At 45.3% G+C, this 24,389-nt stretch overlaps 1 protein-coding gene across 5 annotated transcripts in view; it reads right to left on the bottom strand.

Annotated features, from left to right (window-relative positions):
- Positions 1 to 24,180, bottom strand: part of slc12a7b (solute carrier family 12 member 7b) — a 78,091-nt gene extending 53,911 nt beyond the window's left edge. For 4 of the 5 annotated variants that reach the window (XM_045221511.1, XM_041879806.2, XM_041879804.2 and 1 more), the window contains exon 1: positions 23,927 to 24,180. In XM_045221511.1, coding sequence (XP_045077446.1) covers positions 23,927 to 24,092 — 166 coding nt within the window. In that variant the 5' untranslated portion in view covers positions 24,093 to 24,180. Of the gene's footprint in view, positions 1 to 12,197; positions 12,423 to 23,926 lie in introns of those variants that run through there. The other variant, XM_041879805.2, reaches the window with a different exon arrangement.
- Positions 24,181 to 24,389: the final 209 nt, after the last annotated feature.

Genomic DNA, 24,389 nt, shown 5'->3' on the forward strand with positions numbered 1-24,389 from the left:
CATATCTGTTTATGGTCCAATAACATATTTAAAATAATCCATCTACCTTGTGTATCTATTTGTACAATTTGCACATTTGGATCGAAATTACTATTAATTAATATCATCACCCCTTTTGAATTTCTTTGCCCATGGGAGAAGTATATTTCCCCCCATTCTTTTTTCCACGCTACTTCATCTCGAATTGTTGAATGAGTTTCCTGTATACAATAGATATTATATTCCTTCTCTTTGAGCCATGTAAATATTGTTCTTCTTTTGTTATTATCAGCTAAGCCATTACAATTATAACTGGCTATACTTATTTCACCATACACCATAATGAGATATAAGTTTCAAGTCTATTTATCATTATATATGTTTGTAAATTTACCAATAAAAAATAGCGTAATGATTGAGTGTCCATATAGCTGTACCGTGATATTTGCATTGCTACGGAGTAGCCCTTCAATTGTTCTCCACTAATTCCCCCGCTAAAGCCCCTTCCCATCCCAAGTTGAGCCGTCATCGCCGTGATCAGCATCCCACCCACGTCCCTCCGTATCCCTAAGGCCCCGAGAGGCCAGGACCCATCCATCGAAAACAGCACATAGTGCCACCCACAAAACAAAAGCAGGTCAACCGCCAAAAGCATTTCCAATGCTTTCACCTCTATATATATATATCTATTTATTTATTTTTTAATTATGCATATCCTATTTTTCATCATTATCAATTAATATGCGTAATAATGTCGGCAGTTCACGCGTAGGATTCTAACATATAACCCGGATTGCCATTGTATTACATTTAATTCCTTGACAAGTAATCATTATCCCAGCAAATAATTCCCGCGGTCCATCCCATACCCTCCCCCCCAACATCCCCACCCCCCCACAACAGACGTCAGACAAGCACACACGCACATACTCACATACTCCAACACACTCAACCCCTCCCCTCCACAGTCCACCATAAAAACAGACTGATCATTTCTTTGTCAGTGGGCAAACGTACAAAATCAGCAGGGGATCAAATACTTTTTTCCCTCACTGTATGGCCAGCTGCGCTCTGTGGCCGGATGGAGGACCTTCGGGGGGGTCATTCTTCCGCACACTCCTGGTAAGACAATTTGACAATTGATCATGCTCAAGCTCTTTTGCATGTGCAGCATCCAGAAGCAGGACGCCTCCTCGTGGTGGGCGTCATCACCATGCTGTCAGCAGTACCAACACTGGCCCAGGGGTTTGTCCAGAGCATCGCCATGCTGTCAGCAGTACCAACACTGGCCCAGGGGTTTGTCCAGAGCATCGCCATGCTGTCAGCAGTACCAACACTGGCCCAGGGGTTTGTCCAGAGCATCGCCATGCTGTCAGCAGTACCAACACTGGCCCAGGGGTTTGTCCAGATAGTCAATCTCAAGGCTAACCACTGGGTCACGGTAAGTAACCTTCGCTGCCAGGAAGGTACTGTTAAGTATGGGTTATGACTCCAGTGGTCATGACACCACCCCAGAGTTTCTCTCACAACTCACCTCTCTCTTATCTTTTCCAGGGACCTCTGTGACTGTGGAGTGGCCGGCAGTCCAGCAGTAGAAAGGGGGTACAGATTGTGGGTTGTCTGCTATTGCAAACAGTCTTACTCTCTGCAGAGATGAGGAACATAAAACATATTTTCTCTTGTTTTCAGGCTGGGCGCCTGGCACCATTTCCCAGTCCCGATTCCAGTCCCCGTCCTGGTTCCAGGCCTCCCATGGTGTCCACACCCTACACAACAAGCGGTCAGTGTCCACTGCTTCTGCCGGAAATACGTGAGAGAAGGTAAGGTGGTGGCCTGGTGCAGGAGATGCGGCAAGCATTTTCATGTGCCTTGTTTGTCTCATGTCGCCTATGTGCGTGAATTTGTTTCCCCCACCCTTGTTTTCACTGCTTGACCGGCTCCCCACCTCAAAACGGTAGGTATTTTACTACATTACATCTTGTTGTAAATTGTATGTTATTGTAAATAACCTTAATCATGTTGTAATATTGTTTTTGATTTGTATAAAGATAAGTTACGTTTACAAGCATGTAAATATTTGTATATTTTTCCATTTGTTTGCTGGTAAATATTTGAAACTTGCTTGAATTGGCTGTAAATGTATACATTTGTATACTAAATGTATTCACTGCAAGTTACATTTTCAATTGACTGAAATTGACTGTTTCTTACTGGTCCTTAACCCCTTCTCCCTAGCCATTAATCTTTTGTGTACAATTCCAAATCAAACTTTAGGCCAGGGTTGGTATGGAATTGGACATTGGTTTCTGGTTAGTGTTTGCATATCTGGAGGTTCTAGATTTGTGTACGTAATATGGCAGAAGTGTCCTGGGGCCCATTACACAGCAGGGTTGAGTCATCACCATATTACCACACCTATCCAAGCCCCACGTACCTTGACGTGGTGAGAGGGCTTCCAACTAAACCAGGCCCATGTTGTTGAAAATTAAGTATCCTTTATGTTTGCTTTTCCATCCCACCACCCCTGACTGAGACTGGCTGCCTGTCAAGGACAAGTGACAGGAAGAACTAGCCGCAGCACCTGTCTCTTGATTCTGCCTCTTCCCTCTCTCCTCATCATTTAACTCTTTCTCTCCTCTCCCTCCAGACGAAATTCTGCATCTAGTGATGTCTGATTGGCCAACAATCTGCCCACTCATCCCCTCCCCTCCTCCATCTCATTACATAATCTAAAGCTACTGTTATTGTCATGTTGTCATTATCTGCTAATAAAGTTTGCTAGCCGTATCATAGTGGGCACATAATATGTGAGATACACAGATGAACTAAAAACACTAGCACTGCAAACACTCAGCACAAAGAGAGCAGCAGTGCATGGACCTCGCAGTCTCCCTCTTCAAGTCCCCCTTCCGAGACTGGCTGCACGTTGAGAACAAGTGACAGGCAGAACCTCCCAACCACACAGCACCGACCTCTCTATTCCACACACCAGAATTAAGTATTTCAGTCTGATTGCCATGAGAGTGTAAAAAAAATAATCTGTGAAAATAAATGAATGACATGTCTGTACCACAAAAATATAAAAGTTTATATATTTAAATCGTAAATATTGCCAGCATGGTTTTCACAGCTGTTTCACAAAGTGTTCATTGCTGTAAATTGTAACGTATCTCTTGATGGTATTTGTTAGTTCAACATTATTAATTATTGTATCCTAGTACATATATATTCAACCATAGGGGTGTACTAATGAGCTATGCAAGATACAAAAATAATGAATCATAATAGAGGACTACTGAAATAAAATAATAAAAAATAAGGGAAGGGAAGCTCTAAATAAAAACATGCCAGCCAGACAAGGCAGTGTATGAATCAAACTGATTTGCATATGAATGGAGAAATTAGCTGACTTTGTGATCTGTAAGGTAAGTAACATTGTGTCAAGCAGATTACACATTTTATTTGCTATTTCTGAAACGTAGCAATGTTTAAGACATTGATTTCATGTTGTTGAAATGTTAACAAGGTACCAAAAAGTGGTTTGAAGTAATGCTTTCCTCTTAGCTAAACAAAACTCATTTAAACAGCAAAATTATTGCGGAAATCAGCTTTGTTTAACATAGCGGGGATGAAAATAATGTAATTTAGGCTGTAATGATCACCAGAATTGGATGCATTAGGTCATCAAACCGTTGATATAGCAATGGACGCTAATAGGATACAAACTATATTGAAGGCAGGTGCTTTCACACGAAGGTATGGTTCCTGAGTTAATTAATCAATTAACATCCCATCATGCTTATGGTCATGTATAAAAATACTGGGCAGGCCATTATTTTGGCTACCATGGCTATGCCCCCATAGGATGGCAATGCCCCCATCCACAGGGCACGAGTAGTCACTGAATGGTTTGATAAACATGATAACGATGTAAAATGTTACGATATAAAATGTAAATGTAAACCATATGCCATGGCTGTCTCAGTCACCAGATTTCAACCCTATGGGAGATTATGGAGCAGCGCCTGAGACAGCGTTTTCCACCATGAACAAAACACCAAATTGTAGAATTTCTTGTGGAAGAATGGTGTCGCATCCCTCCAATAGAGTTCCAGACACTTGTAGAATCTATGCCAAGGTGCATTGAAACTGTTCTGGCTCGTGGTGGCCCAACGGCCTATTAAGACACTTTGTTGGTGTTTCCTTTATTTTGGCAGTTATCTGTACATAAGATAACTACTGTAAGATTTTCAGGGTATACAACTACAAAACCATAATCCATTGATGGAGCTGTGTGACGAGTATTGAGGATACGAAGAGGCAGGACGCAGACGCAGGAATCAACAATGTAAAGGTTTACTTAACACTGAGCAAGAGAACAACAAAGAGCGAGTACATGACAAGACACTAACAATCACACACAACACAACACTGAACAGTCCAGGGCTATATAGGGGTGGTGATGAGATGAGGTGCAGGTGCGCTGGAGGTGATTAGGGTGCGTTGGGTTTCCATTCCGGTGTTGCCGAGGTGGTGCGCTCAGACTGGTGGCTCAGTAGACCGGCGAATCAGAGCGCCGGATGAGAGCAACGGGAAGAGACGTGACAGTACACCCACCCCCCCCCAGATGCACGGCTTCCGCCGCAGGATGTCACCGGCCAGGAGAACGACCCCGAGGATGAGGAGCATTTGGGGGGGGTGGGTGTACTGTGCCAGGAGAACGACCCCGAGGATGAGGAGCGGGCCGGTCAGGGCGGTGACAGTGGAAGTCCCGAATTAGGTTGGGGTCCAGAACGTCCCCAGCTGGAACCCAGCTCCTCTCCTCAGGTCCATACCCCTCCCAGTCCACCAGGTAACGGAGCCGTCCCCCACGGAACCTGGAGTCCAGCAGGTCCCTCACCGCATACGCCGGAATCCTGTCAATGTCCAGGGGCGGAGGGGGCGTACCCCGGGGGACGGCATCCGCCAGAGGACCAGGAACCACCGGCCTGAGGAGAGACACATGAAAAGTGGGTGAGACACGGTAGTGAGGGGGAAGGAGCATCCGGTCCGATACCTAATTTATCCGCCAGAGGACCTTAAACAGCCCCACAAACCGGGGGCTCAGTTTCTTGCAGGGCAGGCGGAGAGGGAGGTTTTTTGTGGACAGCCAGACACAATCACCAGGCTGGAATACAGGGGCCTCACTGCGGTGGCGGTCGGCTTGGTCCTTCTGCCGACAAATGGCCCTCTGGAGGAGATGGACATCGGCGGCATCCCAAACCTGCCCGGCCCTGTGGAACCACTCGTCGACAGCGGGCGCATCGGTCTGGCTGGGTGTCCAAGGGGCCAGGGCCGACTGGTACCCCAGGACGCACTGGAAGGGAGTGAGCCCCGTGTAGGAGTGAACGTGGTAGTTCTGGGCATATTCTGCCCAGGGTAGAAACCTCGCCCACTCACCCTGCCGGTCCTGACAGTGGCAACGAAGAAACCTCCCCAGCTCCTGGTTCATGCGCTCCACCTGCCCATTAGACTGAGGCCTATACACGGAAGTGAGGCTGGCTGAGGCACCGATCTTCTCCAGGAAAGCCTTCCACACTCGGGAGGTGAATTGGGGGCCACGGTCCGAGACGATGTCCTCTGGAAGTCCATAATGCTGGAAGACCTGTTGGAACAGGACCTCAGCGACCTGGAGAGCAGAAGGAAGACCAGATAGTGGCAAAAAACTGCATGATTTGGAGAACTGATCTACGACCACCAGGACTGTGGTGAAGCTGTCAGAACGTGGGAGGTCTGTGACAAAGTCTATGGACAGGTGTGACCAAGGTCGCTGAGGCACTGGGAGAGGAACTAGTTTGCCTGCCGGGGAGTTCCGAGGTGTCTTCATTTGGGCACATACGGAACAGGAGTTGATATAGCGGGAGACATCAGTAGTCAAGGTGGGCCACCAGTATTTTTGTGAGAGAGAATGTAGGGTGCGCGTCATACCGGAGTGCCCTGCCTTAAGGGTGGTGTGTGCCCAGATCAGCAGGCGGTCACGGATCCTGGTTGGTACATACATGCGCCCCGGAGGGGTGTTGGCAGGCGCTGGGTCCTCCTGAGCCACCAGGCAGATGTCTTCGTCCACATCCAAAATGACAGGTGCCACGATGAGAGACGGAGGCAGGATAGGACCCCCCAGATCCTTCCTTTCTCCGGTATGGTGCATCCTGGAGAGTGCATCGGCTTTCACATTCTGGGATCCTGGGCGGTAGGACAGAATAAACTGAAAGGGAGTAAGAAATTGGGCCCACCTGGCTTGACGAGAGTTCATCCGTTTCGCTGCACGTATGTGCTCCAAATTCCGGTGGTCAGTGAGAATCCGGAATGGATGGACTGCGCCCTCCAGCCAGTGTCTCCATACCTCCAGAGCGAGGACCACTGCCAACAGCTCCCTGTCTCCAACTCCATAGTTCCTCTCTGCGGGGGTAAGCTTTTTAGAGAAAAAGGCACAGGGATACATTTTCTCTGGCTTATCTTGCCGCTGGGAGAGGACCCCACCCACGCCCTCCTCAGATGCGTCGACCTCCAGGATGAAAGAACGAGCTGGATCTGGGTGTTTTAGGAGGGGCGCTGTGGTGAACCTCTCCTTAAGCTTCTTGAAGGCAGCGTCAGCCTCAGGGTTCCAGGCCAGCTTCTGAGGCCCCCCCTTAAGGAGAGAGGTGAGCGGGCGGCTATGGAGCTGAAGGACCTGATGAAACGCTGGTAGACATTTGCGACGCCCAGGAAGCTCTGTAGGCCCTTGATGGTGGTGGGGACTGGCCATGACCTGACGGCGTCCGTCTTTGCTCTTTCAATGAACACCCCATGAGGACTGATCCTGTAACCCAGGAAGGAGATAGCCTGTTGGTGGAATTCGTATTTCTCCCCCTTCACCGACAGGCTGTGTTCCCGGAGGCGGAGTAGGACCGCTCTGATGTCCCTGACGTGCTCCTCGAATGTAGCCGAGTAGATCAGGATATTGTTGATGTACACCACCACCTGTCTACTCAGCATGTCTTGGAACACGTCATTGACGAAGGACTGGAACACGGAAGGTGCGTTGGCGAGGCCGTAGGGCATGATGCAGTATTCATAGTGGCCTGAGGTTGTGCTGAATGCAGTTTTCCACAAATCTCCTTCCCGGATTCGAATCAGGTTGTAGGCACTCCTCAGGTCCAACTTGGTAAAGTACCGGGCCCCTCACAGCTGCTCGATGGCCGACGGAACCAGAGGGAGGGGTACCGGTACTTGGTGGTGACTGCGTTCAGCCCCCGGTAATCAATGCACGGTCTCAGTCCTCCGTCTTTTTTGGCCATGAATAAGAAGCTGGCAGAGGCAGGAAAGGTAGAGCGTCTGATGAACCCCTGTTTCAGGGTCTCCGCCACATACTTCTCCATGGCCTCAGTCTCCGCTATGGAGAGGGAGTAAATGCGACTCTTCAGAGGGTGTTGTCCCTCCAGCAGGTCAATGGCGCAGTCCCAGGGCCTGTGAGGAGGGAGACACTTAGCCTTGGAGGCAGAGAAGACATTGGAGAGATCTGCATACTCACGTGGAATGTTGGGCTGGAGGGCGGACTCCAGACTCTCCACTGACGTGGAACAACAAACCACCGGCAGGCAGGTCCTCCGGCATGAGGGGGACCAGGCTGTGATCCTCTTGGTGATCCAATTGATGGTGGGGTTGTGTAGTCTGAGCCAGGGCAATCCCAAGACGATCCGGTGAAGGGGTGACGTGACGATGTGGAAGGACAGCTACTCGTGATGCTCCGGTAGTGTGGGAATGGTGATGGTGATGGGGAGAGTGACGTGCGTAATGGTGCCTGATCCAAGTGGTTTATTGTCCAGCGAGGTGACGTGTAGCGTAGAAGGCAGTGGCACGGTGGGCAACCCCCATTCAGAGACCAGCTCCTTATCTATAAGGTTCCCCGCTGATCCGGAATCTATCATTGCCGTGGAAAGTGAAAAGAAGGAAGAACCATTCACCGTTAGTGGAACTAAAAACAATGGTTTGGTGACAGGTGATGACGGAACACTCACGGAGCGGCGACAGGAGTCATACCGCCTAGATAGGGAGCCGCCAGGAGATCTGTGGTCCGTGTTGGTGTAGGGGGTGCTGCCCACCTCCATGGGTGAGGACTCGGAGACAGGGCGGCTTCCATAGCTCAGATGGGGTGAGCGTCGAGGCTCCGGGAGGTGTTGGGAACGCAGTCGGTCTCTCAACATGTCATCAAGATGAATGGACGTGGCGATGAGGGTATCAAGGTCCATCTCGTGATGCAAGTTCCGTCGTGATGTCCTCCCGTAAGCCCCTCCTGAAGGCCGTGCGCAGAGCATGCTCATTCCAGCCGGAAGACGCCGCCACCGTGCGAAAGCTCAGTGCGTAATCGCACGCGGCCCCCTCTCCCTGTTGTAGCCGGAGGAGACGCTCACCCCCGTCCTTTCCCTCCGTGGGATGATCGAACACCACCCTGAACAGAGAGAGGAAGATGGAGTAGGGAAGCGCCGCTGCCTCACCTACTTCCCAGACTGCCATGGCCCAATCCAGCGCCTTTCCCTTCAGTAGAGAAATCACCAGCGCTATCCTGGCTTGGTCCGATGGAGATGCCCCACACTGACGCACCAGATACAGTGAAACCTGCCTCTACATTTCGTTGTTTTCCCGTCATAGCGCTCCGGCAGGGTGAGGGGTCGCTCAGACATTGGTGATAGCCTGGGAGGAGGTGGACTGGGTGCACTCGCTGCTCCCTGAGGTGAAAACGGAGCGATGGTCAGTTTATGCAGCGTTTGGAGCACTTCCTGCATGGCGGCGTTCAGCTGGGCAATCTGCTGCTGGTGCTGGTCGAGGCGCTGGGAAACTCCAGGAGGATTACCTGCTGCATCCATCTCCGTGATTGGTGTGTGATTCTGTGACGAGTACTGAGGATACGAAGAGGCAAGACGCAGACGCAGGAATCAACAATGTAAAGGTTTACTTAACACTGAGCAAGAGAACAACAAAGAGCGAGTACATGACAAGACACTAACAATCACACACAACACAACACTGAACAGTCCAGGGCTATATAGGGGTGGTGATGAGATGATGAGGTGCAGGTGCGCTGGAGGTGATTAGGGTGCGTTGAGTTTCCATTCCGGTGTTGCCGAGGTGGTGCACTCAGACCGGTGGCTCAGTAGACCGGCGAATCAGAGCACCGGAGGGGAGCAACGGGAGGAGATGTGACAAGCTGAGTCTAATTATTAAATCAGAACTGGACTAGTAGTCTAAAAAGATAACAGTCAGGCCATGGAATGTCAGGAATGATGAAGGCTATATTAAATAAAATCCTGGACTGGTTCTGCAGGTTTCAAATAGTAACTACTAGATTGTAGAACCTGCTGACACTATAATTTGCTTGCATTGACCAAAAAAATAGCATTCTACTAGTGAAAATACACATGGGGGATACTGTACTGCACAGGACTTTAGACAGACAGTGTGACTCTGGGTGCAAACATGAGAGCAGAAGAAACAGGTTGGAAAATACTGATTATAATCTAGACAAGAGAGCTATTTTATGCTATCTGCTTATCAACCGGTAACAGTCACTGCACAACTACATAGCATGAGTACTGCTAGGGTTAACAACACCACCACTGCAACAGACAGTCTGGCGAGGTAGCCTGGCTTCAAACAATACCAGGCCTGGGAAAAACAGGAAGCACATGCCTGCAGAGATACACAACAGACTGAACACTGTGCCTACTGTTAGTCTGGTACAGAATGTTTCACCTGCTATGTTCTGTACAGTGACTGTGTCCATACTGCTAAGTTATAGCCAATCTGTGTCAAGGAAGGCCATACACAAGCATGGTAAATTCACCCAACTGCATTGTTTTTCACATCCACTGAGCAAACATGCCATCAGCACAGATTATTTTGGTCAATGTAAATTCCAATTGGACGAACATGAATAAAGGCGCTGCTTCTCATTTGGGGAGAACTACATTTAGCTCAGCTCAAATTTCTGTTTGAAAGTTGTGTACCAAACCACAGGGCATGGAAGGACAGTTTTGTCAAAATCAGTTTTCAAAAGCTCAATAACCATTTATCAGTTTCAAAAGATGCCTGTTTATAGAAAGGGCTTTTCCAAGCCAAGGCCGATGGAACTAGCCCGGCTGTTTAGTTTGGCTGGCTAGTGCAGTATGCTAAAGGCACGATGGCTTTAGCTTCGTAAACCTTTGAATGCAATGCATAAGTGCATGCTACATCTGAAATGGTTTACTCGTACCCTGTTATTCAATGTTTTTTTTCCTTCTTTTTTATTGTGCTCAGGAATAATTTGACACAGATGTCAGGGTTTGTGTTCCGTTCCAGTTTAAATACTCCTAAAGACAGAGGGAGAGGCGGAGAGAGACAGACAGACAGGCAGACAGAGAGACAATAGGTGTTTCTTGCCTTCCTGAAATATCTGGTGGGGCTGTGAGCACAAAGTATTGGGGTAAAGACAATAGACTCACAAACAACTGGAGTAGAGGTCAAGATTGTCTCAAATTTCCCCATGTTTTTCATCTTGATCTAACCAAAGTCTAGTATTGTTATTAAGGGGCGTGATAGTGTTATATAGGTACTACAAAGCAGAAACCAGACCCATTACATCTCACTGAGGGGGTGGGATCTCAACTCCCCCCGCAGAGAACCAACTGGAAGCCAACAACTAGACCAATCAATAACACTGACCGCTATCTGACTCTCGCTTTCTCGCAGTCTGGGAGTCAATAACATCAATGCATGGGTTTCAAACCCGTTCCCAACAGACAGACCCCTGCCAGACAGCTTATATAACCCACCATAATGGACGCCACTATTCTTCCCAGTCTGTAGAATCTCACACAGTGGGCGGCCGTAATTGCAAATCGCGATGGAAATTAGGAGGAGGACCCTGATTGGCCCTCGCCTTGTGAAATAGTAGAAAAACTAAAACAGTAACAACGGTTTGGCACAACAATGGGGCTCTGTGCAGTTCATTAGCACAGACTTGTGGGAAGTTGCACTTAATGACCTTCCCTCGTTAGGGCTTGCAATTAAGAGTTGGCTCTGGTGTTGAACACGGGAATGATGATGCAGTGGAACAGCATAATATACAATAATAATAAGTCATTTAGCAGACGCTTTTATCCAAAGCGACTTAGTCATGCATGCATACATTTTACATACGGGTGGTCCCAGGAGCCATGCTCTACCAACTGAGCTACAGAAGACCACGTGGCATCCCTGTGGTAAACTCTATTGTAGCAACACATACATTTACATTTTAGTCATTTAGCAGACGCTCTTATCCAGAGCGACTTACAGTTAGTGAGTGCATACATTATTTTAATTATTTTATTTTATTTTTCATACTGGCCCCCCGTGGGAAACGAACCCACAACCCTGGCGTTGCAAACGCCATGCTCTATCAACTGACATACACATAGTAGTGTGTAGCAGCATGCTAATGGAACAGAAAGACACTTGCGTCTCAATTAGAGAAGATGTGCCATTAAGCCTCTGGATGCTACGGCTAATTATTTCTGCCAACGTGACTATGGAGAGACTGAGGGAAGGGAACAATGAGATCAAGAAGTGCAGTAGCATGGACTGCAAAGCTGGATCTGAGAGAGAGAAAGAGAGAGACAGGGAGAAAGAGAGAGAGAAAGAGAGAGACAGGGAGAAAGAAAGAGGGAGACAGAGAATGAGTGGGAGTCGGGACAAATCAAAACCCTCGGAGGCTTCGGAAGCGCTTCTCTCACATGAGTGTGTTGAGAGGTTCAGAAGGGTGTGACCCCGTCTACTGTCTCCCATTTTCTTAATTACCAAAACCCACAGAAACACAGCCATAATGACACTAAACAAAAACCCAGCTTAACCCAAATGTATAGCGAAAGCGATTCTATCCCTAAAATGACATGGCCACTTCTTTGATAGGGTCAAGAAAGTGACGTGCTTGAACCTTTCCATTATCAACCATCTCCTTCCAATATACGTGATCCGATACCTGATCTGATAACACAACCATGTTCATCCAATATACTGTATACACCTGATACAAAAAAAACAGCCAAAACACAACTACAGAGTCATGCTCAGCCGCAACTTAGCAACAGCTACTCTAGCCCATAAAAGTAATGTGCTCATCTCCCTTGCAGGGTGAAGGGGGTGAGTTGTGTGGAGAGCAAAAGCCCCCAGAATCCCTCTCTCACCTGGGAAGGGGGCATCCTCGTCCTCCTCTCTGAAAACATTGTTGTCGTCTAGATCATCGTCCTCCCGGGACTTCCTGCCATCCTTCACAGGAATCACTGTGAAGTTTGTAGGCATTTTCACACCATTTGCCTCTCAGCGATTTGCCTGTCCCTCTCTCCTTGTTGGTTCTGTTTCTCGCCTTCTCTGTTCAGTCTCTCTCTCTCTCTCTCTCTCTCTCTCTCTCTCTCTCTCTCTCTCTCTCTCTCTCTCTCTCTCTCTCTCTCTCTCTCTCTCTCTCTCTCTCTCTCTCTCTCTCTCTCTCGATCTCTCTCTCTCTCTCGATCTCTCTCTCTCTCTCTCTCTCTCTCTCGAAGTTCTCCGTTCTTGCCCCTATCGCTTGGATACCAAGTGCCCAATGTAACCAGCCCTCCCTCTCCAAATACGGAAGTGCTGAACTTCCCCGCCCTGTAGAGGAAGGCTCGGCTCGACACACACCGTAACGTCTCGATCTGCCCGGAGTCAGCTGTATTTCACATACTCACTCCACAACACAGTGCTGTCTGGGTGAGAACACAGAAAAGGAAGCAGACAGCATTGATAATGGAGTTACACTGATGGGGGTAGGGTGACATACTTCCTCTCCTTGGTCATCTGAACCACACACACACAGAGAGAGGGCTGGGCTGTGTCACAGACACAATGCACAAACGCACACACGCAGAGAGGAGGAGGGGGGTTTGGAATAAGAGCCTATGTGGAGTTATCAGTCCCAGTGAGAGGGGTAGCCGTCCTGCTTATCTCTCCAGTGTGATTCAGAAGGGTTAGCAATGCCACCCAGACAGCCCCTTCATGCAGCGATGGACGGACACCCTCTCACCCCTTGGCGCCTGGTTTGGAGAGGTTTTGATAGTGTGACCGTGCGACTCCACTGTCTACAGCGTTCCTGTGTGTGAAGCCATGGGAACTCTCACTTCACATAAATGACCACAGAACAAAGTATTGTGTTACTGTTAAATCATTCTAGTATTTGAATTGCCCTTCCCTCGGCAGGTAGAATAACAGCCCCAGGCCAGTATAAGCCCCAAAGGAGGCCGATAGAGTGTTCTGGCTACAAGGACACATCTGGCCTCACAGCCGAGTCAAACACAACTGCAACCCCTCCTCAGAATGACATCACCAATGTTCTGGAGGATCAATCTGGCTCTGAATACTGGAAGTCAGAGGGGAGGGGTGCCGCCTCCGGATGTGCAGAGAATAAATGCCTCCTGTAGCTCAGTTGGTAGAGCATGGCGCTTGCAACGCCAGGGTTGTGGGTTCGATTCCCACGGGGGGCCAGTATGAAAAATGTATGCACTCACTAACTGTAAGTCGCTCTGGATAAGAGCGTCTGCTAAATGACTAAAATGTAAATGCAAATGTTATGAGAGCAGCACTCTCACTTCCATATGAAGCAGCAGCCCATGACTGTAGTCACGTACACATTGACTGCTCAGGGTCAGTGTGTTTCTTCAGTTCAAGTGGTGCTCTGTTGCATTTGACTAGCCAACAGTGCTAAGAAAGTGAATCTGTCCATGGTGTTACTTCTAACTGCTTTTCAGTTGTAAAACTGACTATATGCAGTTGTTCTGTCTTTAGTCCTAGCATGTAGAATATCCTGAAATGTCCTGTCGACTGAACATTGATCTGTTCAACTTATGCATTCTTCACACTCGTGAGTTGACGTGCACAAAGAGTTGCACTTGTCCGGCGTAATCCGATACATGTTCTGGAAATCAGTGATTGCAAATTACATTAAGCAGGCAGTGAGGTAGGCTTTGTCAGGGGTGGCCAGGAGCGGATCATATTCCTCAGTCACTCACGCAGTAAAGGAGGATAGGCCTCAGCAGTGCTTTAGCTACCAAGGCTAACACATCTGGGAGGTAGCCTAGAGGATGGAGACGTGCAGAAGCTAACCAATGCTTTGCTGTGTTTTGTTCACATCTCACCCTCTCACAAGTGTTTTCCACCAGTACAGAAAGGTCACATGCATAGACATGCATGTTCATCCATATCAGTGTCTGATAATGCTGAGAAAGAAAATCCTGTTTTCAAGGAATCCCGTGCTATTGAGGACTCAATGTCCACTGAGAGAATTGACTGTAGCATGCAGACTACCCAAGGCTGTCTTAGTGTAAATGCTCTAGAGATCCCACACTCTGCCAGTGTGCCACAGCCTGAAGGGCTTAGAGAGAGACTAGAGGAATGTCTAATCATGAAGGATTTGATTTGTGTACGGAGAGAATCCCTCTTTGCATTCTGAAATTAGTCCAGGGGGGTTGGAGGGTAAGGAAAGACAATCAGGGGGGATATTGGAAAATACCTGGGAAACAATCAATCTACAACACTGTGGGAAACAATTGAACAGGGCTATGTGGCCAAATGGGTCAAAGGTTACCAAAGGGTTAAACAGTGAGGTGCCACAGATCAATGTGTTGAGGTCACACAGCATGCCGTCCAATGTAGGTCAGCAAGTAACTAAGGCCTGTTCCCTAAAGTATTATATTCATTGTGTATTACCAATAATCTATACAGCACCTGTGTCTCCTTTAAATAGGCAGGGAAGCATGAGAAGCTATCAGCTATCTTATTTTGCATGATTCTGACATGTATTTGAATTGAAATATGAATTGCTCCTGCTCTCTGGTAACAATTCTATAGGTTTTATTGATGTCAATATGGTCAAAGTCACAGGAGGCTGCTAACGGCTCATAATAATGGCCGGAACAATGCGAATGGAATGGCATCAAACACCTGGAAACCATGTGTTTGATGTATTTGATACCATTCCACTTTTTTTTTTTTTTTTTTTTTTTTTAGTCATTTAGCAGACGCTCTTATCCAGAGCGACTTACAGGAGCAATTAGGGTTAAGTGCCTTGCTCAAGGGCACATCGACAGATTTTTCACCTAGTCGGCTCGGGGATTAGAACCAGCGACCTTTCGGTTACTGGCACAACGCTCTTACCCACTAAGCCACCTGCCGCACTTATAGCACTCCAGTCATTACCATGAGCCACCAACCTCCTGTGGTCAAACTGATGATTAAGTAGGTGGCATATAGGCTATATAAACAGCATACCATATATACATTGAAGCTGGAAGGCAATGCATGGAATGGAAGGGAAGGGTGTAGGGGATGGGACTTCAAGATAAGGTTACTACCTTTCAGAGTAAGAACTAAGAATACTATCTATTGCCCATTCCTGGCACAGCAGATTGTATCGTATTGCTTGCCCCGGCCGGAATAGGGAATATCGAGCGATGGGGAAACATCAGAAACACAGAGATAGGGTTTCTAATGGTTTCTAATGGATCCACGTCAAAGTACACAGTGGGCCATGTCTATAGACTCCGCTTTCTCAATGTTTGTTTACACTTCCTGCCTGCCCATTGAGAAGATTACAGGCCAAGTCAATTACCCTTTTGATATTGGGGAAGAGATCTGAAACCTAAACAGAGTTGTTGTGACAGCAAATAATCCCTTGCGTATAATCTGCTACAGTGTGTCTGTCAGCAGCTCCATAAGAACATAACATAACATAACATAACAAAGCTGACTCATATCGTACAGACAGAGGTGGTTCTCCATTTCAAAACAAATCTTCCATGTAACGTTATGCTGGAGGTTTTAGCCTCCCCCTTTCCTCAAGAGTAAACAGAACCAGAGCAGGATTTGGGATGAATGGTGGCACACTGCTGCCACTCTCTGGCCATGAGAGGAAATACACCACCAGTGTATGGCACTGGAGGCCAATGTACAGTACCTTCACAAGTTAGCCTATAGGAATGCTTTTATATGTATATCCGCTCTATTCACGTCATGGTGGAAAATGAGGAAAGCTAATAAATGAAATGGAACCCTGCAATAATCCAATGGAAACAATCTATAGGCTATGGTGTATTATGCAGCTATAAAACTCAACACACTTCCCTTGCAAAAATGACAGAGGAAAAACGGCAGTAGGCCTAACAGCCAGGCGGACCAGCCATAATTCAGAAGCATTCATATCTCATTTGAAAAACAAATCCATGCTGGCATATGAGCTTTATCCCAAGTCAAATTTTCCACAGGTTTAATGGCTAAATAAAAAAGCTTTTTGGTTCCGTTTGTTGGCAACATTTGCATGATATTTTTACATGTTGAGAACAAGACTCATAAAATCAGCCCAAAGCTGAAAAAGGCTCAAGTCCAGACAATTAAATTGACACGAAATGAGACACCAGACCAATCAATCCAGTAAATGTTTGTTAGGCTACCTCTTTTACAGTTAACCTACAGATTACTGGAAGGTCTGTGTAACCTATAAATGTCCCAAATCTGACGTCACCCCATTGAAGTTGACATTAAAAACCGTTAGAGTTAGGTAAGGGTTATGGTTAAGGTTAGGGGTTAAGGTTTAGGGTAGAGACGTCCCAAGGATACCGGATAGCACTAACCAAAAAATCAGCTGACAGAGATGCTTCACATTGATTTTCCCTTGTGTGTGAAGATTACAGATAATCACATTGAAACCTGACATTTCCCTCCACTGGGATGGCATTGCAATAAAATTGAAGTAGAGACACAGCTACTGTGAGAAGATGTGTCACAGGCTGTGGAAAAACAGGTTTATTCCATTTCAAAACATTCAAGACCGGTCTCTCTCACCATGGGCAGGGCCAACAGTATGTATAGGCTAAATTACAGGAGGCTCTGTGAAACAAGTGACTCACAACACAGTATGTGTCTAACGACAGTGGTTGTGTTGAGCCATCAGAGCTGAGTACACCATCCAGACGACCGAGTCCTCATCAATCCCTTTGTAATCCCTGGCGTACCTGACATCTGGAGGATGTGTCCTATTTGTAGTCTCTCCCAATCCCAAATGTGCAGTGTTCAATGGGAGAGCAGCAGCGTTGAGATTTAGGGTCAATTCCATTTAAAATCCATCTATTCCAGAGATGAATTGAAATCCCTATTAAAGAAGCTCTATAAATGAAGTCTATGGATAACTGCTATAAATCTGCCATAACTGCTGGTCAAAGCACTTTTTCCACCACAGTAGATAGGGTTCAAGAGAGTCGTTAAGCAATTATCTTTGACAGGGTACATTTTGTAGAGTCACCTATTATCTCTATTTCCAAACTCTAATGTCTAAGGACTAAGAGCCCATGAAAGGTTTTTTTGAGGCATGGTGGCAGGGTTTCTTTAGTGCTAGGGAAAAAAGCAGAAAAAGTACTGCGCAATTCCATAGTAACGCTGAGACATTTTCACTTTAGAATGTATGCCAAGCAAAAACCATTGATTGCAAAGTTGAACAAACCATACACCTACTACCATACACCTACTACTTTTAACAATTGCCACTGAAAATGTTACTAAAACACATTTACTTGAGGAACAGTGCAGATACAAAGTTTGGTAACAGAATGACAGTAAAATCTCCCTCAGTTTTTTTATGTGACACCTCGAGTTTGAAAAAATATATTTAGGTTATTGAACTACAACATGACAGTTACAGAATGACATGGGTCATTGATCTGTACTATACATAAATGCATAGTTATGAATATACTGTATTTCTTCATGGTGATATATCCTGAAAAGATACACAAAGGTAGAAAAATGAAATATCCTCCTATTATTCTACACACTGGCTATTATTCTAATGAGCTCGTCTCCCAAACTACCTCGGAGGGTTTAGAGCTTGGGGTAGTCACCTCATACAAGTACTTGGGAGTATGGCTAGACGGTACACTGTCATTCTCTCAGCACATATCCAAGCTGCAGGCAAAGGTTAAATCTAGACTTGGTTTCCTCCATTGTAATCGCTCCTCTTTCACCCCAGCTGCCAAACTAACCCTGATTCAGATGACCATACTACCCATGCTAGATTATGGAGACGAAATGTATAGATCGGCAGGTAAGGGTGCTCTCTAGCGGCTAGATGTTCGTTACCATTCGGCCATCAGATTTGCCACCAATGCTCCTTATAGGACACATCACTGCACTCTATACTCCTCTGTAAACTGGTAATCACTGTATAACCATCGCAAGACCCACTGGTTGATGCTTATTTATAAAACCCTCTTAGGCCTCACTCCCCCCTATCTGAGATACCCACTGCAGCCCTCATCCTCCACATACAACACATGTTCTGTCAGTCACATTCTGTTAAAGATCCCCAAAGCACACACATCCCTGGTCGCTCCTCTTTTCAGTTTGCTGCAGCTAGCGACTGGAACGAGCTGCAAAAAACACTCAAACTGGACAGATTAATCTCCATCTCTTCATTCAAAGACTCAATCATGGACACTCCTACTGACACTTGTGGCTGTTTCGCGTGATGCGTTTTGGTCTCTACCATTTTGTCCTTCGTGTTGTTGTCTGTGCCTAACAATGTTTGTGCCATGTTTGTGCTGCTATCATGTTGTGCTGCTGCCATGTTGTGTTGATACCATGTTGTGTTGTCATGTTGTGTTGATACCATGTTGTGTTGATACCATGTTGTGTTGATACCATGCTGTGTTGTCATGTTGTGTTGTCATGTTGTCATGTTGTGTTGATACCATGTTGTGTTGATACCATGTTGTGTTGATACCATGTTGTGTTGATACCATGCTGTGTTGTCATGTTGTGTTGTCATGTTGTCATGTTGTGTTGATACCATGTTGTGTTGATACCATGTTGTGTTGTCATTTTGTGTTGATACCATGTTGTGTTGTCATGTTGAGTTGCTGCCATGTGTTGTTTTAGGTCTCTCTATATGTAGTGTTGTGGTGTCCCTTGTTGTGATGTTTTGTCCTACAAAATATATGTTTTATCACAGCCCCCGTCCCCACGGTAGGCCTTTTGCCTCTTGCTCGGCCGTCATTGTAAATAGGAATTTGTTCTTAATTGACTTCCCTGGTTCAATAAAGGTTAAATAATATACAATTTTAAAAAACAACACCAAATCTTTACCAATCATAGACGTCTATGTCTCACAAGTTTGGACATCACAGTACAGCACAGTAGAACACAGTAAAGTACAGTAGAGCACAGTAGAGTTCAGTAGAGCACAGTACAGCACAGTACAGCACAGTAGAGTTCAGTACAGCACAGTACAGTATAGTAGAGTTCAGTAGAGCACAGTTTAGTACAGTAGAGCATAGTTCAGTACAGTACAGTATATTTCATAATACTGTACTCTACTCAAGTGTGCTCTACTTTACTGTATAAACTCTACTCTACTCTTTACTTTATGTACTGTACTCTGCTGTACTGTGCTGTATTCTACTGCAACTGTGGTTTGTGACTACTATGATCGCGTCTGCCGATTTAGTAACAGAGTGATGCATTTTAATCACTTAAAGGGATACTTCAGGATTTTGGCAATTAAGTACTTTATCTACTTCCCCAGAGTCAGATGAAATCATGGATACCATTTTTATGTCTCTGTGTCCAGTATGAAGAAAGTTAGAGGTCGTTTTGTGTGCCAATGCTAACTAGCTTTAGCACAATGACTGGAAGTATATGGGTATCTGCTAGCATGCTAGTAGATACCCAAAAACTAAATTATTATCAGTAAAAACACTATAATTAATTGGTAGGTCTACCTTTACGTGTCACTTCTGTGAACTTTCATAATCCTCCCTCCTCATGAGAGAGAAACATTTGAAAAAAACTTAAAGATATGTGGGTTTTTGGGAACAAAATGACAAGACACTAGGCAATATTTCTTAAAGCAGGCAAATCATTTCTGCAAAACTAAATATAAATGTTGATATTGGCAGGGACCTTTACTTCAACATAATGTGTTTTGATGTATTTCTAATACCTTTCTAATTTCTAAAACTTTTTCTAGTAGATGTTTTTCAAGATCCCCTTTCCATCTGTGTGACAAGAAATCAAAGCTTTTGCTTATTCCTAATTTTAAGATGGAAAATGGTTGTAAAACATATTTTTACATTTTACATTTTAGTCATTTAGCAGCATCTATGTTTTCATTTGACACAAATATAGATTCTTAGCTTTCATTTGACACCACATTTGATATGCTCCTATAAGCTTATGGCTCATTTTACATGGAAATTACCAATGATCTATATATACACTAGATGACTTCTAGTGGGCGCTGTTTTGAAGCCACAGCGCCTCCATCTTGGCACTCCCCACCATTGTAAAAATATTATTTTGGAAGCTATAAAAATGCATTTATTAATGGCTACATTTGTTTTTCCCACGTTAATTATATTAAAGACACACTAATGCAGGGTTCTTCAATCCTGGTCCTGGAGGGCTGAAACACTTCTGTTTTTTATTTCTACCTGGTAGTTAATTGCACTCACCTGGTTTTCCCAGGTCTGAATTAGCCCCTGATTAGAAGGAGAGGATGAAAAACAGAGGTGTTTCGGCCCTCCAGGACCAGGATTGAAGAACCCTGCACTAATGCATACTTTTAAATTATGTGAGATAAACATAATGTTTTAATATATAAAAACATTTTCCTTAAAGTATAATTTTAGAAAGTACTAATGTTAGTGTCCCCACCAAAACAAAAAAATACTTAAATACATGTACAGTGAGGGGAAAAAGTATTTGATCCCCTGCTGATTTTGTACATTTGCCCACTGACAAAGAAATGATCAGTCTATAATTTTAATGGTAGGTTTATTTGAACAGTGAGAGACAGAATAACAACAAAAAAATCCAGAAAAACGCATGTGAAAAATTTTATACATTTATTTGCATTTTAATGAGGGAAATAAGTATTTGACCCCCTCTCAATCAGAAAGATTTCTGGCTCGCAGGTGTCTTTTATACAGGTAACGAGCTGAGATTAGGAGCACAATCTTAAAGGGAGTGCTCCTAATCTCAGCTTGTTACCTGTATAAAAGACACCTGTCCACAGAAGCAATCAATCAATCAGATTCCAAACTCTCCACCATGGCCAAGACCAAAGAGCTCTCCAAGGATGTCAGGGACAAGATTGTAGACCTACACAAGGCTGGAATGGGCTACAAGACCATCTCCAAGCAGCTTGGTGAGAAGGTGACAACAGTTGGTGCGATTATTCGCAAATGGAAGAAACACAAAATAACTGTCAATCTCCCTCAGCCTGGGGCTCCATGCAAGATCTCACCTCGTGGAGTTGCAATGATCATGAGAACGGTGAGGAATCAGCCCAGAACTACACGGGAGGATCTTGTCAATGATCTCAAGGCAGCTGGGACCATAGTCAAGAAAACAATTGGTAACACACTACGCCGTGAAGGACTGAAATCCTGCAGCGCCCGCAAAGTCCCCCTGCTCAAGAAAGCACATATACATGCCCGTCTGAAGTTTGCCAATGAACATCTGAATGATTCAGAGGAGAACTGGGTGAAAGTGTTGTGGTCAGATGAGACCAAAATCGAGCTCTTTGCCATCAACTCAACTTGCCGTGTTTGGAGGAGGAGGAATGCTGCCTATGACCCCAAGAACACCATCCCCACCGTCAAACATGGAGTTGGAAACATTATGCTTTGGGGGTGTTTTTCTGCTAAGGGGACAGGACAACTTCACCGCATCAAAGGGACGATGGACGGGGCCATGTACCGTCAAATCTTGGGTGAGAACCTCCTTCCCTCAGCCAGGGCATTGAAAATGGGTCGTGGATGGGTATTCCAGCATGACAATGACCCAAAACACACGGCCAAGGCAACAAAGAAGTGGCTCAAGAAGAAGCACATTAAGGTCCTGGAGTGGCCTAGCCAGTCTCCAGACCTTAATCCCATAGAAAATCTGTGGAGGGAGCTGAAGGTTAGAGTTGCCAAACGTCAGCCTCGAAACCTTAATGACTTGGAGAAGATCTGCAAAGAGGAGTGGGACAAAATCCCTCCTGAGATGTGAGCAAACCTGGTGGCCAACTACAAGAAACGTCTGACCTCTGTGATTGCCAACAAGGGTTTTGCCACCAAGTACTAAGTCATGTTTTGCAGAGGGGTCAAATACTTATTTCCCTCAATAAAATGCAAATCAATTTATAACATTTTTGACATGCGTTTTTCTGTATTATTTTGTTGTTATTCTGTCTCTCACTGTTCAAATAAACCTACCATTAAAATTATAGACTGATCATTCCTTTGTCAGTGGGCAAAAGTACAAAATCAGCAGGGGATCAAATACTTTTTTCCCTCACTGTAATTTTGTCATTGCAACATTTAATTGAAATACTGTAGAATTCCATTGATTCCTATGGAGGACTGCTTCTTCTGATGAGTGCCAATATGGCCGACCGGTGGCTTTACAGCCTCTCATTGGCGAATAGTTAGCATAATTGGAAATGACCTACTATTCTTTTCAACGTGGGGTATTTGAAGCCTTTTTGACCACATAGGCATACAGTTCCTGTACTGAAACGAACCCGGAGACCATTCCCTATCAGTGTAATATGGGAAAATGCCCATCTATCGAGTCAGATGATAAGATGATACCTTGGCATTGAAATCATTATCCCGTACCCCACCCATCATTATCCTATTTGGAGGGTGATTTGATTTGCCTTGTCACCAGACTTATCCCTTATCACTAAATGCATTACAATAAATTAAATGTTGGAATGAAGCTATTATTAAAGCACTGATTAAAATATCAAGTTTGTGTAAGTAAGGAGATAGAGGAAACAGATTCCAAACCCAGGGGAATTGGAGAATTTGAGCTGAGATGACAAACTATTGTAAATGTGCTTCTCTCACTGAAACACATCCACAAACATATTCATGCACTGCGTGCACACACTCGCTCTCGCTCTCTCAAATTCACTTGTTTTGGAGTGCACTCTCTCTTGACATTTGAATTAATTTGTATGGCTGTCAATAACTTCATATTAAACACACAATACCAACCAGGTTCGAACTTGCCCTTTTAATAACAATTCTATAAGAATGTTTTCCATGCTGCAATAAATCTATACAGTCTTGGGTGGTCCCAAATACACTAAGAAAAGCCAATTAAAATACAGAGCCCACTGCTTTTGATTCTATATTCAGAAATAGTGGAGAGTTTACTCATGAGCAGGCAAGGACTTGATCGTATAGGTGACCAGTCATTGCATAGCTTCCCAAAATTAAACTAGTAATGTTGTTTATTTGCGAGAACATCTTCATACAATATGTCATTCAGAATGTCGCTGACAGCACACCTTTCCATATTCAGGTGGACAACTATTGGTTGAAATGGGGTAAAGATGTAAATGATCTATTCTTTAATTGGTTATCCCTGGTGATGCTGGCTTGACAACTGAATCTAATTTTAGAGGAGTACACTTTCACTACAACCTGTTGCCATGCAACACCTGACCGGTGGTAGGAGAGGGACACAAACAGTTTAAAAAAATACAAGCTTATACATAATTGCAAAATTATTAAACATGACTATCATCATCAATTATTACAGTTGTGCATAATAGCAGCAGAACAGATGAACGAATGTAGCAAAAACAGCTTTGAATGTCATGGTTAATTAGCTAGTGAATTATTGAGTTATGATCACTCACAAACATGAATATGTTATTAAAATGTAGGCCCTATGTGCGTGCACATGATAAAGGTGTCGCTCATTTCAGCTCGTTCCTAATGTATGGGAAGTACCATACATCAAGATCTATACAAACCCCTGGGTTCCATAAGCATAAACAACCCGTAGTGAAATACCTAGCTAATCCCCAGTAGATAATAACGGGCTGAGTAGGAGACAGGTAACATTTTACCGTATCTGTTGGGCTCCCTACTGTACTCGAGGATAGGAACAGCGTCTTGTGGTTCTATGGAGTCGCCTTCTGCCACTTCGCTGTCAGGTACATGGTAATTGTTGCCCCCGTCGGAGCACTCCTCATCGCCCTGACCGACAGGGACGACCACAAACCTGTCGCTCATGTCCCTCCTGCGTCCTCCCTTATCACACTTCTTACGGTGGAGCAAAACCTCCAGGCTCAAAGCCGCTTGTGCTGTGATTCAAACTCAACAGTCTAATCGCCACCGGGCTAGCAGGTACAGATGACAGTATGTATGGAACACGAGAGATGATCCATGGCTTGAAACACTCAAGGCGTGTCCATCGCATAGTGTCCTCTCATTGGTTGGGGGGCTCGCGGACCGGTGTCAATCCGCCAAATATATTTCAGAATAGGGTAATTTATGAAATAAGTGTCCTGAATATCCTAATGATAAGGC

The sequence above is a fragment of the Coregonus clupeaformis genome, chromosome 7 (genome assembly GCF_020615455.1).
Source record: "Coregonus clupeaformis isolate EN_2021a chromosome 7, ASM2061545v1, whole genome shotgun sequence".
NCBI classification, from domain to species: Eukaryota; Metazoa; Chordata; class Actinopteri; order Salmoniformes; family Salmonidae; genus Coregonus; species Coregonus clupeaformis.